At 38.6% G+C, this 15789-nt stretch overlaps 1 protein-coding gene across 2 annotated transcripts in view; it reads left to right on the forward strand.

Annotated features, from left to right (window-relative positions):
- Window positions 1-15789, forward strand: part of BBS9 (Bardet-Biedl syndrome 9) — a 264949-nt gene that overhangs the window by 30657 nt on the left and 218503 nt on the right. For both annotated transcript variants that reach the window (XM_042474263.1, XM_042474264.1), the window contains exon 9: window positions 722-851. In XM_042474263.1, the coding sequence (XP_042330197.1) occupies window positions 722-851 (130 nt within the window). The remainder of the gene's footprint in view (window positions 1-721; window positions 852-15789) is intronic.

Consider the following 15789-nt stretch of genomic DNA (forward strand, 5'->3'; position numbering starts at 1 on the left):
TCTCATAAGGCATGGTTTCCAGACCCTTCACCATTTTGATCGTCCTCCTCTGGACACGCTCCAATTTGTCAACATCCTTTTTGAATTCCTGTACTGGCTGTGGAGGAAGAGCCTTTCCTTTCACTTTGGCTAGCCTGAAACCAAATGAGGTGGCAGAGGAGGGAAGGAACGGTCCCTTATATACATGAAATTTCTATTTGATAGTGACATGATGAGTTGTTAATTATGAGGTTACTGTAGGGCCTTCTTATTTAAGCTGGATTTGACTAAGGATTATTATAATGTTTCATCTTGCTATTTTTACAGAACGTATAGCATATAGCCTAACAGTGTTAACAATTGGGTATTAGGCTATGTTCCCATAGAAAAACATGAAATTGAGATTGATAAAGATTAGATATATTTAATTTATCTATATTTATCTCTCTTGGTTGCAGAGTATATTGCATTTCTTACCAACTTAACAGCTATTTCACATTAACAGTTTCTATAAAGTTCTCACAGATTTTGCTCTTGGTAAACAAAATACTTATCTCTATTAAATTCTCTAAATACTGCACTTTTTTGAATTTATAATGAGTTGAAATTGTATTTTTCAAATATATTCCCAATGTGATATGCTAATGTGTGCCATAAAACTGATGAAACAGTACAAGCATAAAGAAACGGAAATGAAACTTGATTCCTTACATCTACCTGTCTCTCTCTTTGTCTACTTTAGTGTCTGGGAATATTGTAAACACACTGATTGGAAACTACAACAGCATCCTTCACATTTATCAAGATGTGACTCTAAAGTGGGCTACTCAGCTTCCTCATATTCCTGTTGCAGTAAGAGTGGGTAAATTATTGTAAGTATTTTTGGCATAATTTTAGTTTATATGATCTTTGCAATTTTTTTTACAGAATACACCTTAACTGATTTTAATTCTATTCTTCATTGATAGTTATAACTGCATTGCTTTTGGTTTCTTCTAAAATGTTAAAATCCTTAACTGTTAAACAGTTTAATCTTCTAAAATGTTAACCAGCAATTCTCATGTTAAAAACCCATGTATAGGCATACCTCATGTAACAAAACGTTTGACAAAGAAGCTCCTTTTTACAAAGGGTTTTTTTTTTTTTGCACACCCAATCCCACCTTCACTACTACCTGGAGATTTTTCTTTTGACATCACTGACAATGGGAGGACTTTGAAGGATAGTTGTAAAAGTCCATGCTTTTGGTGCTGTATTGCAGCCATATGTCTGCGGTAAACAATGTAATAAACCTTGAGCTAAGGAAGATCAGAATTCTACTTTAGCTGATCCTACTACAGCAGTGTGTGCTTGCCTACAATAGGCAATGTAATCAGCAACTATTTCCATAATGTTAAAGAAGCATAGATCTATGCATTTGACCAGTAAAATGGAAAGCATGTTGCTCATGGATCATGTAGGGGTCAGGTCTTTTTTGATATTTATACCACTCAAATGTTTATGTAGAGAAGTAAAATATATTCAAAGAAAAAACCCTGTATGGTCTTGACTAATTGTGATAAATACACAAAGGTGTTTCCCTAAACCAAAAGGTCAGATTGACTGGTTGTGATCATGCCTAGGCAGGAACTGTTTTCTTTGCTATTATTTTGTTCTTGGGTGTTCTGTTCCCAGTAGTTTCGCAAAGAAGGGCGTACAACTGTGCAGGAGGGGCTAATTTCTTGCACATGCCTCACTAGTAGTGTGTCATGCCACACTAAAAGTAACATTACATCATTTTTATTCATAATATCCAGCTAGTATTTGGTTGGAAAAGACCTGTGGGGAGACTAGGATTGAGCAATTTGCACAAGGTGTTCTTGCATTTTGGGTCATTCTCTGGTGAAAAATTGACTAAAAATTTGCCTGGAAGAAAATATAAAATTTGTTTTGTGGGCTTCATAATTGGGATATGTGGACCACATGTGACCTCATGGGCTACATTTTCCCCAGTCTTGTTCTGTAACTAAAGACACAAACTGATTAAAGTCTCTTTGCTTGTTATAAGTGAGAGTCACTCTGGAATAACCTTAGTTCTTTGTGATAAAACTGCACCTTATTTTAATTGGATGTAAGCTGCCTTGACTCATGTGTAAGGAGAAAGGAGGGATATAAATATAGTATACTTCTGCAGTTAACTAGAGATGTTGAGCAGTGCCTCACCTTCCAGTTCGTACTCAAGAAAGCATATCTCACATCATCTTATTAATTTTCTTTTTGATTGCCACAGTGAGACATCCAGGAATGTTTTCTCGTAGAATCATAGAGCTGGAATGCTCTTTTGGTTTGTTGTTGTTATTATTAACTGCCCTTTAATTGACTTCGACTAATGGTGACCTCATGAGTGAGACACTATCAAGCCCCCCTGTTCTTAACTGCTCTGCTCAGGTCCTGCAGGCTCAGAGCTGTGGCATTCTTGATTGATCTGTCCATCTAATATGTGGCCTTCCTCTCTTTCTGCTACCCTCCACTGTTGTCTTTTCCAGTGAGTCATGTCTTCTCATGATATTGCCTAAGTACAACAGTCTCAGTTTGGTCCTCTTGGCTTCTATGGGAGATCTCAGGCCTATCTTCTCTGGTACCCATTTGTTTGATTTTCTGGCTGCCCATGGTATACTCAATACTCTTCTCCAACACATCATCTCAAATGAATTAAATTTCTTTTTATGTACTTTCTTCAGTGTCCAATTCCAGCATCCATCTGTACATGATGATGGAGAAAATAATAGCCTGGGCTTTGTTGTTATCTGCCTTCGAGTCAACTTCAACCCGCAAAAACACTATGTCTGAGAGACCTTCAAGTTACCCTGTCCTCAGCATCCTTGCTCAGTTCCTGCAGACTCATGGCTGTGGCTTCTCTGATTGAATCTATCCATCTGGAAAGCAGTTTTCATTTTTCCCTATTGCCCTCTACTTTCCCAAGCATTGTAGTCATTTGTAGTGAGTCCTTTCTTTTCATATGACCAAAATATGACAACCTCAGTTTAGACATCTTTGCCTCCAGGGAAAGTTTAGGCTTGATCTGCTCTAGGACCCATCTGTATTTCACAGTATTCTCAGAATTCTTCTCTAGCACCACATTTTTTCTCTATCAACTTTCTTCACTGTCCAGCTTTCATAATCAAACACAGAAATGAGAAATACGATGACATGGGCAATCCTTACTTAATCCTAACTTTAGCGTTCAGTTTTATATCTTTGCACTTTAAGATTTTGACTAGTTCTTTCATAGTTGCTGTACTCATTCCTAATCTTCTTCCAATTTCTTGACTGCAATCTCCGTTCAGGGTAATTATGGATCCGAGGTATGAGAAATCTGACCATTTCTATTTCTTCATTGTCTAGATTGAATATATGTAAACCCTCTGTGGTCATTTTTTTAATGTTCAGTATTACATACTTTTAAAAAATTGTGAATAAGATTTACTTGTACTGTATTGTTTGTTCCGCCTTTCCTTCTTCTTATGTTCATTCTGATTGGTTTACAGTATGAGGTTTTTTTAAGCATTTTTGGCATCTGCTTGCATCTTTGTAGAGACCTAAAAAGGTATCTTTTTCAGAAATTACTTTTTGTGCACTGGCAGTTACTAAACATGGATAGCCATTCTATCTGCTTCCTGCCGCTGTCTGGTACTTGTTGGAACCTTCCACTGATTTCTCAATGAATCATTTTTTTTGAGAGGCTATGTGCCAGCAGATGCTGACCAAAATTTACAAATGGTGAATTGAAGGTGCAGAATATGTTACCATGGATTGCATGTTCAGGCTTATGCATTTTGATGCATTCATACTTGCTCCTATCCAAGGCTACCAAAGTTACTTCATTCACTATTCATTGATAATGCCATCTTCTGTAGCATCATCAAAGAGGATGCTTATTCAGCAGGGGGCTTGTTAGTATCTCTTACGAAGTCTTATGCCCTTATGAGTCTTATGAACATATATCCACCTGATATCCTACCAGCACCTTTCTAGAGTCTCTTGGTGCTGTTGCAATTAATGAAGCGATTTTTGGGGCCCTTTCTTCTTCCTCCACCTTCAGTATTTATGCTGAATGATTGCCTTTTTGCTTACTATAGCTTTGCTAGATGACCAAATAAATTATGTACCTACTGGCATGACCCACTGCTTTTGCTGATGTTTAGGGGCAAAGTGGTCCCAACAACTGATATTTCAATTCTCCCAAATTTGGTGCCTTCTCTCACACATTAACCATGACATTTTGTTGTTGTTGCTGTGCACCTTCAAGTTGTTTCCAACTTATGGCAACCCTAAAGTGAACCTATCATGGGGTTTTCTTGGCAAGATTTGTTCAGAGGGTTTTCATTTTTCATCTAACTTATCCACATCTTGGAAGACCAAATTGCATACCTTGGAATTTTCTAAAACAGGAGTGCGCAATTATGGTGTGATGCAACCGCCTTTCCGTGCCTTGAAGTTACCTTTTACCTCTCACTTATAGAAGCCCTCTTGTCAATGACACTTGCTTCACGTCCACCCCTTTATACACTTTCCCTAAATGTATAAGGGCTAGGGTCCCATGTGTCTTCCTTTTATAAGTTTAATATCTTACATAGCGTGTTTGTTTGTGTCTATATGGTTTAGAATTTGTTCAAGCAAGGGCTTCTATTATAACAAATATAACACTGACTTTATTGAATAACATTTAACAAGAATGTAGCTTAGGTAGAATAGCTCAAACTTGGTATGGTTACATTAATGTAATAATTGAAGGATTTGCCAGTTTCCTCTTTATCATCTCCAGTACACTTTCTCATCCAGTCAATATCTTTCTCTGACCATATTGAGAACCTTTGTCTCTTCTCCAGTTTCTCTACTGTCTTGTCAGAATATCTCTCTTTCTCTAGACCCAGTTGATTCCCTATCTGACCCTCTTCCTGAACTCTCACTCAAGAACCTGCCCTAAACTCAAATCTTCCCTCAACTCAATTCCCTTCAACTCCTTTTAACTCTCTTAAAACTCCCCCTCAATGCAACTCTCATTCACTCACTCCTGCCTTTCATATCTACTCCTTCCCCTGCAGCTCCTCTCTCACAGTCTTCTCAAACTGTGATTGGCTGTCAGGAAACCAAATCTGTCTAGTTTCCTGGATCCTCTTGGGCATATGGGATATTTAAAATCCCCAAATGAGCAAGATGTGGCTGAAAAATTGTACTTTTGATGCTAAACAGTGCATCCCCCAACATGTTAAAAAGACGAAGAGGCTTCCAGGAGAGCTAAATAATAATAATAATAATAATAATAATAATTATTATTATTATTTATAGCCCACTTTTCCAGGGTAGATCAAAGCAGGTTACAACAAAGCAAAAGAAATACAAAACATAATACAAAACATACAATATAAACATCATAAAAACAGCTCATTACGTTTAAAACACTTTAAAAATACAACAGCATAAAAAAACAGAAAGAACAGACTAGCTGAATGAAACCATTGTACAACAGGGGAGAACACCATGAAGTCAGGACACATGGGGGAAAGCTTGTCGGAAGAGAAAGGTCTTTAATTCCTTCCTATAGCGATCAAAAGAGGTGATGGAGCGGAGCTCGTTGGGAAGAGAGTTCCAGAGCTGCGGGGCCAAGATGGAAAACGCTCTTTGTGCAGTCAAGGTGTATTTTGACTTAGGAACCCTTAATAAATGCTTCCCAGCCGATCTGAGAGTGCGGGGCGGCGGATTATATGGGGAGAGGCGGTCCTCCAAGTACCCTGGGCCCAAGCCTTTTTTATACAGAAAAATTATGGCCCAGGGAGTCTCCTGGTGTTGAAGGCAGGGAAACCATTTGCCTCCCTCTGTTCAGGACATTGGTGTTTAATCTGAACAAGACTTGAGATAAACTAAGGGGTGCAGAAAAGGAAGAGCCTTCACTTAGTTCTTGTCTAATTTTTCTCCTCACCAATCCATCTGTCCTGTCTGGTGGCAAAACTTCCCTCTCTTGAGATAGCATGAGCTTATTGTGCCAGAGGTTGCAATAGCTTTTTACACATACATGGGCATGGACTATGTGTATGCTTTTGTTTGGTCCTACCCTCTTCTTTTCTATATTGCTATTGGCTGAATATGTATGCCAGGGTGGAGGTGCTTTCTAAAAGAGCTTTGCTGAGACCTCTGGCTTCTTAGCGTATATTCCTTCTCTGACAAGTGAGACAACTACTACAGTCAGCCCTCTGTATCCACGGATTTTTTTATCCATGGATCCAAGCATCCACAGCTTGAAAATATTTTTAGAAAGTATACATTCCAAACAGAAAACCTTGATTTTACCATGTTATATAAGAGACACTATTTCACTACACCATTGTTTTTATTAGGACTTGAGCATCCACAGATTTTGGTATCTATGGCGGGTTACAAACGGCCCTCAAGGGGCCGTTTTCCCACCGCCGCCATTCGCTGCGTAGGGAAGCCCCAGCTGCCAGACCGTGAGGCTTCCCCGCGCAGCAAAAAAGGAGCGGTGAAATGCCGCTCCTTTTTGGAACGCGGAAGTGGCGCCGCGAGGGGTGGAGTGTGTCCTCGCGACGTCACTTCCGCCGCGACACGTCTGGACGCACAGCGTCCAATACGTCAACATGGCGGCGCCCATGTGGATGGGCACTGCAAAAAAGTACGCGCTCCGCACGTACTGGGAGGAAGGGCTGTCAGGAAGGTAAGAACCTTCCTAACCCTAATACGGCCCTTCCTAACCCTAGTACGCGCGGAGCGCGTACTTTATGGCGGTTTGTAACCCGCCTTAGGGATCCTAAAACCAAACCCTGGTGGATACCAAGGGCTCACTGTATATCTATATAGGATATTGCACAGAAACAACAAAGGAGCTCAGGATATTTATCACTCACACAATGCACCCTTCTATACTATTGTGAAGGGAAGGGGTCATAAGAGATTGAAGGTGCCAGTGGCGCACACACCAAAATTCTAGCTATGAGGCTCCCTAAATTACTTTCTGCACAATTACTGAACTTGCATGCACAACTATATATACAACCACCTGAAGTGTAACAGTTACAGGTGAGTGATCTGTTTTTATTCTGAGGAATTCTATTGTTTTGCTTTGTGGGTAGAATTCTTTAGCGTACTGTAGTTTAAACCAAAAATAACATATGGAATGATTTTATGAATATTTGTGATTTCACTCATAGCATCATATACTGAGATTTTACATAGTTTAAATTATAACTCCTACTTTTCTTGTAACTCATACTAATTCGTGTTAAAAGCACTAGTGTTGGGAGATGGAAGAGAGGTACTTCAAGGGAAACTTTCTTTAACCTTGCTTATCTTAGAGTTTGCTGAAGGATTCAGATCCACTGGCGTAACTAATTAGACTTAATTATTCCAGAAGATAAAACATTAAGATCTTTATAGTTGTTTTCTTTTTAGATCTCATATCTGATATCTAGGAGGAATTTAGCTGTCAGTTTTGTTGTTATGAAATCTTGTAGGTATTTTGTTAATTAGTAAAAGCATTGTACTTGCCCTTCATGGGAGAGAGATTTTGCTGAAATATGTTAAGGATACCTAAATGTACCTTCAAGACAAGGTACTCATTATAATAGTGATCCTTATTATCAGGAGATGACAGAGATGGAGAAGTTCATGAGTGTATATAACTTTTTTTAACCAAATAAAATAATATTCACAAGAGAGTCTGCTTCCTGCAGAATAATTTTGACATGTTTTATCTTACTATAAATACTTTAAAGTCCACTGGATATATTATAAATATATTTTGTTTTGATGCAGTGTTATGTATGTAAATCTGCACAGGTTGCATTGGGAAATCTTTTTAAAAAAGTAAAAATTGTTTACATTGATTATTCAATGAAGAATGAGCCCCCCCCCCCCAAAAAAAAGCAGCTTTGAAAAAGGCCTCTACATATACAGTTGTGACTGGTGGATAGGGGAACTGAATGCATTTTACTGCATCAGTTAATAGTATGCCTATGGAAACTCATTTCCACACACAAAGTGCATAGCACAGTTAAGAAGTTCTACAACTTTCCAAAGAATGTTACGCAGAAGCTGCAGGTCCCACTGATGGATTCCCCCATAATCTGCCCTAATTTCCCTCACAGTGTTTTGCAAAGATGGTGATGTAACCTTAAAGATATTAGAGGGTAGGAGGGCAGAAGCAGCCCTCAAAAGGGTGCATGAGGCAATGGCCACAACAATTACTGCTGCTGTCTCTGTTTCTATGGTAGCTAGAGCTTTTCTGTACTGGGCAAGGGATCTTCTAGAGGAAGTCGCTCTAGAAGCCTCACCAAACTGTTGAAGACAGCAGCCTATTCAGCAGATGGCACACCGGACACAGTCCAGTTTTGCACCAGGATCCAGGCTGCTACGGTAACAGTCTGATGCCAGCTCTGGTTCAAAACCTGGAGTGTTGATGCTAAGTCAAAACAGAACTTAGCTTTCATCCCATTTTTGGGAGACAAACTCTTCAGGGGTATCCTTGGAACCAGTGCTGGTTGAGAACAAGGATAAGAGAAATTCTTTACCCTTAGGAGAGAGGAGGATGGACATGGTTCAGGCAGAGGCAATTTTCATTTCGCTCCTCCGGGTCCCACTTTTTCTCCACCCCAAATCCTTCCTTTCAGGCCAGGGACTCCAGACCCTACAGTGCTGGGGGGAACCAAAGTTGCATAGCAAGCACCAGCACTCAACCTTTTCTAGTAAGAGCCAACACAACACCCACAGAAGCCACCAAAAGAACCAACAGGCATGGCAGGACTTCTCCACCAGGGGGCAGACTTTGGGAGGTCATGTGAGTATGAGAGAACTCCACGCTGGCTGTTGGGTGTTGGGCATTTTTAGACATGGATACCATGAAGAGTTCCCCTGTAGACCCTGTGAGACATTCATCCTATCTCCCAAGTCCAACAAAACCAAGAAACATTGCTTCCTACTAGAAGCTATGAACTGTTTGATTCAGATAAAAGTGATAGAGGACGTTCCACTGACCCAAAGATAACAGGGATGCTTCTCCATATTCTTTCTCTTCCCCAAGAAAAACAGAACATGGAGAGCTATTCTATACCTTAGAGGTGGGAACTGCTTCATCAAGAAATGGAGATTCGATATGGAGACGTTGAGGAACATACTGGAAGCAGTTCCCACGTCTAAACTTGCATGATGTATTTTCTGCATTTTGGTTTGCCCAGTAAAGATATTTCTGTTTTATGGATTTTGGGTGTTACTGTACTTTGCTATATGGCTAACATGGCTATCCCTAGATATGTTTCCTAGAGTAGACTCCAGTGAAGCTTCTTGTTGGAGGGAATTAGATAGAGAGGGTGCTACAGCTTCCTGCCTCACCTGTAATGTCAGAGACACCTGAAGCAAGCTAATAAAGGAGTAGGCATTTTAGTATCTGAGTACTATGCTATACAGTGTTGTGTAAGTGAGTACCAGCATCTTGAACTGGCCAGAGAAACCAATCCAGTAAAGTTGCTGCAAAACTGTTAGAGTATGTTTTCCAGATCAACTCCTGTTAAAATGCCAGCGGTTTCATTTTACTTCAGCTGAAATGTTGATGCTGTTATTTAAACTTAGAGCCATGTGAAATGTGTTGCAGTAGTCTAAATAAGAGTAATTGCTGAATGAGATGGGAAAAAAATGTTTGCATTATGTGATAGTGTTGAAAGAAAAGGGAATCAATATACTAAGCTATTCTTTTTTGTAGCAACAGTCTCCTGTGTGGTTACATCTGGCACAGCTGATAGAAAACAAACATGAGAGTAAGAGCTAACATAACCAGAAAAATGAAGAAAAGTTCTAGTTGAGTGTAAGTAGAAAAGCTATTAATAAAATGGTGGGTGAAATTATTCATGAAACTACTACATGCTCAGTCTTTCGTCATCCAGATGGAGAAAAATACTTTGGTCCTTATTCCAACTCATCTGCTGCTCCTTTTTATAGGTGACATCATCACGACTGTTAAAGCATCACCATATAAAAATAGCAAACCTCCCATATTAAAAAAGGGAAAACTTAATACTTATTGCAGATTTTTATAGAAGAAAGATGGCAGTATTTAAAGTTTCCTTGTTTCAATGGTGTTAGTTTAACAGAAGTTCTTCCAGTTACGGCACACAGTAATAGTTGAATGTCTATATACGTTTAGTGTTTTTAAAGAATACTTAATCTCTCAGCAGAAATGGAACTGGTAGGTTTTTAAAAAACTTAAATCTCATTTCTTATTAAAAAGGAAACAGATCCAGGTGAGCTTTGTTGGTCATATAGCAAAGTACAGTATCATCCAGAATCTACAAGGTAGTGATGCCTTTATTGGACCAACCAAAATGCAAATTATACATGTTGCAAACTTTCAAAGCTTCACTGGCTTCTTCATCAGCCAAAGGTGTTAAAAATGATACAGTAGAAAAAAAATTGACAATGGCCCGTTCCGCACGGGCCAAAAGTACATGCACGGCACATACTAGGATTAGAAAGGGGCGTCCTTTCCGGACACCCCCAGCCCTAGTACGTGCCAAGCACGTACAAAATGGCGGCGCCCATTCTACATGGGTGCCGCCATCTTGACGTAGCGGACACTTAGCGTCCACATGTTGCGGCACAGTAATGATGCAGCAAGTGCACCATTGGCATCTTGCAGTGTCATTACCGCGCCACAAAAAGAAGCCGCTTTTTGCAGCTTTTTGTTGTGCAGAGGAGTTGCGCAGTTTGGCCACTGAGGCCCCTCTGCGCAGCAAATGAGGGCACTTTACAGACCGCCCTTTTAACCCCAACAATCTGGGTACTCATTTTAGCGACCTTGGAAAGATGCAAGCCTGAGTCGAGCTTGAGCCCCTGGGTTGGTATTGAACTCACAACCTTATGGTTTGTGAGTAAGTGGCTGCAGTACAGGCATTTAAGGACCTGAGTAGAGAGAATGAGGACATGTCTCATCAGCAGGGTCACCATGAGTCGAAGTCAACTCGAGGGCAATGAACAACAACCACAACTCTCTTTTTGGTCTACTGAGATCTTCACATTTTCCTGCCTTCTGACTGACTATTTTTTTCTTTAATAAATACCAATTCTGTATTGATGAAATAAGAGGTCAATCAGGGTAGGGGAGACACTGCAAAACATTGTTTTAAAGTGGTTCTTGTAATCTGTGGCTAACTTGTAGTACAGGGGAACAGTCAACATTCATGGAGCTGGTAGAAGTAACAAGCTTTGTAACATCTTCCCTTATGCTAGCGTACTGTTCCATATTTTTGCCAAAGCTTTATCAGCAAAACCTTTTTTCTGACATGGGGGGAAAATGGGAAACAGACAAAAGCATTTTTTGACCTTTGGAAAGAAAGTGTGAATCAAAATTTTATTCCATTACCTCTGTATAGATCCCTGTTCCCTATGACCTGAACACAAAAAAGCAACACGAGTAACAGCATATAATTTGGTTGAAGTGTATCCTATACTGTTGAAGAATAATTGTTTGCTGGGGGAAATTATGTTGACAATTGTCATATTTGAGCATCTTTGCTAATTACGGTAGTTTGTAAAGTTGTTAGGGGGTGCTATAAGCCATTTTTTTGTGTATACCCATACCTAGTAGGTATAAATTTAGCCTATGTGTATGAAAAGAGTTGCAGCTGCCAGTCAAAATCAAGGAGACTAATGTGTAACCTTGATAAGTGTAGAAAATAGCTGGTTGCTGCCTAATTCTTAATTAAAGCATAGTAAAATGCATAGCAAAAGAAAAATTATTTTGCTCTTTTAAGCTTCTCCCATCTTTTTTTGTAATCTCTTATTCGTTACCACATCCATGCTGGCTTTTTTTCCCTTTTTCTTTTTTTGCAGAAGGAAGGGACCAGTTTTATAAATAAATAATATAGGAACATATGGTTTGGCTTCTTGACTTATTTTTTGCAAAGATTTATTTTCTGTGGTGTCAGGTGACTGCTTCCTCAATTTGTTTTTGGAAGATATAAGGTGTTTAGATTACAGTAACATATATTTTTATGTAACAGATAGAGTTTGTGTTGATACAGTATTGTCTTAAAGCAGCAATAAGAGAATAATTAGGTGCTAGGCAAAATGATTCTAATTGGGGGAGGTGTCTATATCTGAAATTGTACTTGGTGCATATGCTTATAATTTATCAACTCTCTTAGACTTGTTAATTAAATTTTGTAATAAGCTCTAATATCCATTACATGATCTGGAAAGTACAGTCCGCAAAGCACTGCTTCCAGACATTGCCCATTAATGGCTATACTCTTTCATAGTATGACTATTTTGGTGGATAGCACCTCTGGCTAAATTGTACTATGGTTTAAGAATTAATGGAAAGTATTACTCCTTGCATAGGTATAGTTGTAATTCTAGAATTTCATCTTATGTAGACAGTCTATGACTTTGACCTTGTTAAATGTTTGACACCCATTTAATTTAACACAGCAGTCACTTCATAAGTACAAATTAAGAATTTTGGCTTTCTTTTGGTTTAGTTAATATAATGAAACCATTTTATTATACGATACAGTGTTTTTTATCACCAGTGGGTGGCATTGGTAACTAGAACTTACTTGGCTGTTCTTGGAAAGATTTTTCTTATTGTTCACCTGTTATTTTCTCTTTTTTGACATGTTTAATAAGATGCTTTCAAGCAAGTCTTTGGGAAATAGGGTTTTTAAAAAAAATGTCTAGCTTTTGATCCATTGGATGGTGCTTTATATCTTTACTTTTTGACAATTTTTCTTTAAAGGTGCAGCATGGATGTTGTGTGTAACAGTGAAATGCTAGTCATTGTTTGGAAAGGGTTAGCATACCTAATTTATTATGTGGAAGGTCTATTATGACTGGATCTTTTGATGGAATCTTTAAAAATATGTATGTGGTGAGTTTGCAGAGGCAAAAATACTCTGAAGGCACCAGTTCCTCTCTGATCTTAGAAGCTAAGCAGGGTCATGTCTGGTTAATATTTGGATGGCGCCTTTGGAAGAATACCTGATTTGATAGGCTATATTTCAGAAAAAGGCAATACAGTTGGCCCTTGGTATCCACTGGGGATTGGTTCCAGGACCACCCTGTGGATACCAAAATCCATGGATGCTCAAGTCCCATTAAATACAATGGCATAGTAAAATGGTATCCTCTATATAAAATGGCAAAATCAAGGTTTGCTTTTTGGAATCTATGTATTTTAAAAATATTTTCAAGCTGTGGATGCTTGAATCCATGGGTAAAAAATCTGTGGATATGGAGGGCTGACTGTAGCAAATCACCCTTTCAGTTTTCCTTACCCTAGAAAGCCCTATGAAATTCATGGGTCTATCATAGGCTGACAGGTGACTTGAGCGCACATACTATACTTACATATACATAGCTGCCAGTTTGCTTGCAAAGGTAAGGTGCTATTCCTGACACTTGTCTCAGTCAAATTTCCTCCTCCCAGTTACTGTTTATCCTGCAAGGGAGAGAAATCCAGGTATACTTATTTGTTCAAACCCTGCCCCCTCCGCCCATGGCAAACAACGCTGTGGAGGCAAACTTTCTCTGACAAAACTTGAACAGAGGGAAAGGGTTAAATAACTATTTCACATTTCTGTAGCTGCTTTAAATAAGTTGGCAGGTCCTTGTAGTCAAAGATTGTGGGAAGAAAATAGAAATGCAGAGATCCAGTCAGTTCTCCTGCGTAATATATTGTTTGGCCCTTTAGTCATAATAAGTTAACTTTAAGTAAAGATGATAGCTGAGTCAATTGGTAACATGGATCTTGAGGCAATATAGAACTTGGCAGAAGCATACCTCTTCAAGGCTTTGTGAAAATTTAGTAGGGGACAATATTATTAAGGCATTGGCAGGCTTGAAAGCCCACGTGGGCAGCTGATTCATTGTGGAAATTGGTTGACAGAATAGAAAACCATGTGGGTTGTGGGAGCTTCTGTATAGAGAGATAAAAAAGAAAATATTTTTATCTCATCCCCACTCCTTCTTGAGGCACACATAATGTACATCTGTGCTTCTGTAGCTGTAATCTTTTGCAGGATGTTCTGAAACACAGACTTTTTCAGGGGTGAAGAAAAGCATCTTATCTTTTAAAAAGTGAAGCTTTCAAATCTTAAGTGTATGGAAGCCAGCATGGATGTTTTTGCTAATCAGTGGTTAAAACTGTGTAAAGTTCGTTGTGTTGACAGTTGCTTGTGCAAACAGAGGTTGAAAACAGTAGTCTAAAAGTCTAAAGCGATGGTATGACCATTTCTTAAAAAGTTCTCCCTCATTCCCCTGGACAACAACCACAGGCCGATATCAAATCTCCCTTTTCTAGGCGGAGTGATTGAGAGGGCAGTTGTCTTCCAATTCCAGGCAGTCTGGAATTATACAAATTATTTAGACCCACTTCAAACTGGGTTCAGATCAGGATACAGAGTTGAGACTGCTGTGGTTGCTTTACTGGATGATCTTCGCTTCAGCATAGATAAGGAGAGTGTGTCCCTGCTGACTCTTTTGGACCTCTCAGCAGTGTTTGATACCATCAACCATGGTATCCATCTGAAATGCCTAGGGGATTTGGGAATTGGAGATTTCTCTTTCGTTTAGGCTGCAGATAATGTCTTTTTGCATTCCTCCCTGACAATGTCCCCGACATCAGTCCAGAGCTATTTTTGGCTCCCTGTCTATTAGACTTAATAGTGAAAATCTGTTTTTTACATTATCTTTACATTCAACTGGGATGTTGTATTTTGGGAAAGGGATACCCCTATAATATGCAGAGTTACCTCCTCCCCCTTCCCCGACCATGCAACAAGGAAAAAACATTATCGAGGGAGGCTCAAATGTAATGTAAGAGTAATTTTATTTTTCTCAAAACCAAAATCTATGAAAGCTTATACTGTACTTTAATTTCTTTTGTACACTTCGTCTCAAAGGTGCTACAGAATCACTGGACCTGCCTTTATTTGGGCTAGCAGTTGTGTTTATTATGTATTTTATTTTTAAAAAACATACAAAATATCACAGTAATGGAATAGTAGAACTAAAGAATAGTAGAATAGTAATGATTTTTGAAAAAACCTAGGCAGCCAAATAATTTATGGACCAATGATTTTATTAATGTACAGTATATAGGAGGATGACTGCTTTATTTATTTGACTAAATGTATGCAGAGCAGTTGAATTTGTTAAAATGTTAAATTGTGAGCAATTTATTTTGTTAAAGGGACAAGCAAAAAGTATGTGTTATTTATTTTTGTCCAGTAAATCCAGTAAAAAAATAGATTTTCAGATTACTACCATATGTGTAGAGTATTTGCTTTGAACAAAGGTTATTATAGATACCAGAAACATTTGTTTCAATTGCATTTCTTCAATGTAGGTATATGTGTTATTTTAGCTTTACATTTATATTACTGTTTCAGGAAGTTTAGAAAGTCTTCTGCTTTAAAAAGTAATCGAAACTGTTCAGTGTTTCAAATCTGTGAAAGTAATATAAAAGGCAAATACAGTAGCACTAGGCAAATATCTTAAATTTTATCCCCTTTTTCATAAATGTACACCTTGAGCAACATGCTCTGTGGTAGTAGAACTGACAACGTTTGGATTTAAATAATTACAGAATTGTAGAAACCTGTCTTGAGTATTATTTTTATTGATTGATTGACTGATTGATTTGTAAACCAGTGTGGTGTAGTGGTTTGAGCATTGGGTTATGACTCTGGAGACCCACATATTTAGAAAGGTCCCAACATTTCCTACACAATTCCAGCATTCTATTTTTCCATTTTTGTATATTTTGCA

This window comes from Sceloporus undulatus, chromosome 6 (assembly GCF_019175285.1).
Source record: "Sceloporus undulatus isolate JIND9_A2432 ecotype Alabama chromosome 6, SceUnd_v1.1, whole genome shotgun sequence".
Taxonomy (NCBI): Eukaryota; Metazoa; Chordata; class Lepidosauria; order Squamata; family Phrynosomatidae; genus Sceloporus; species Sceloporus undulatus.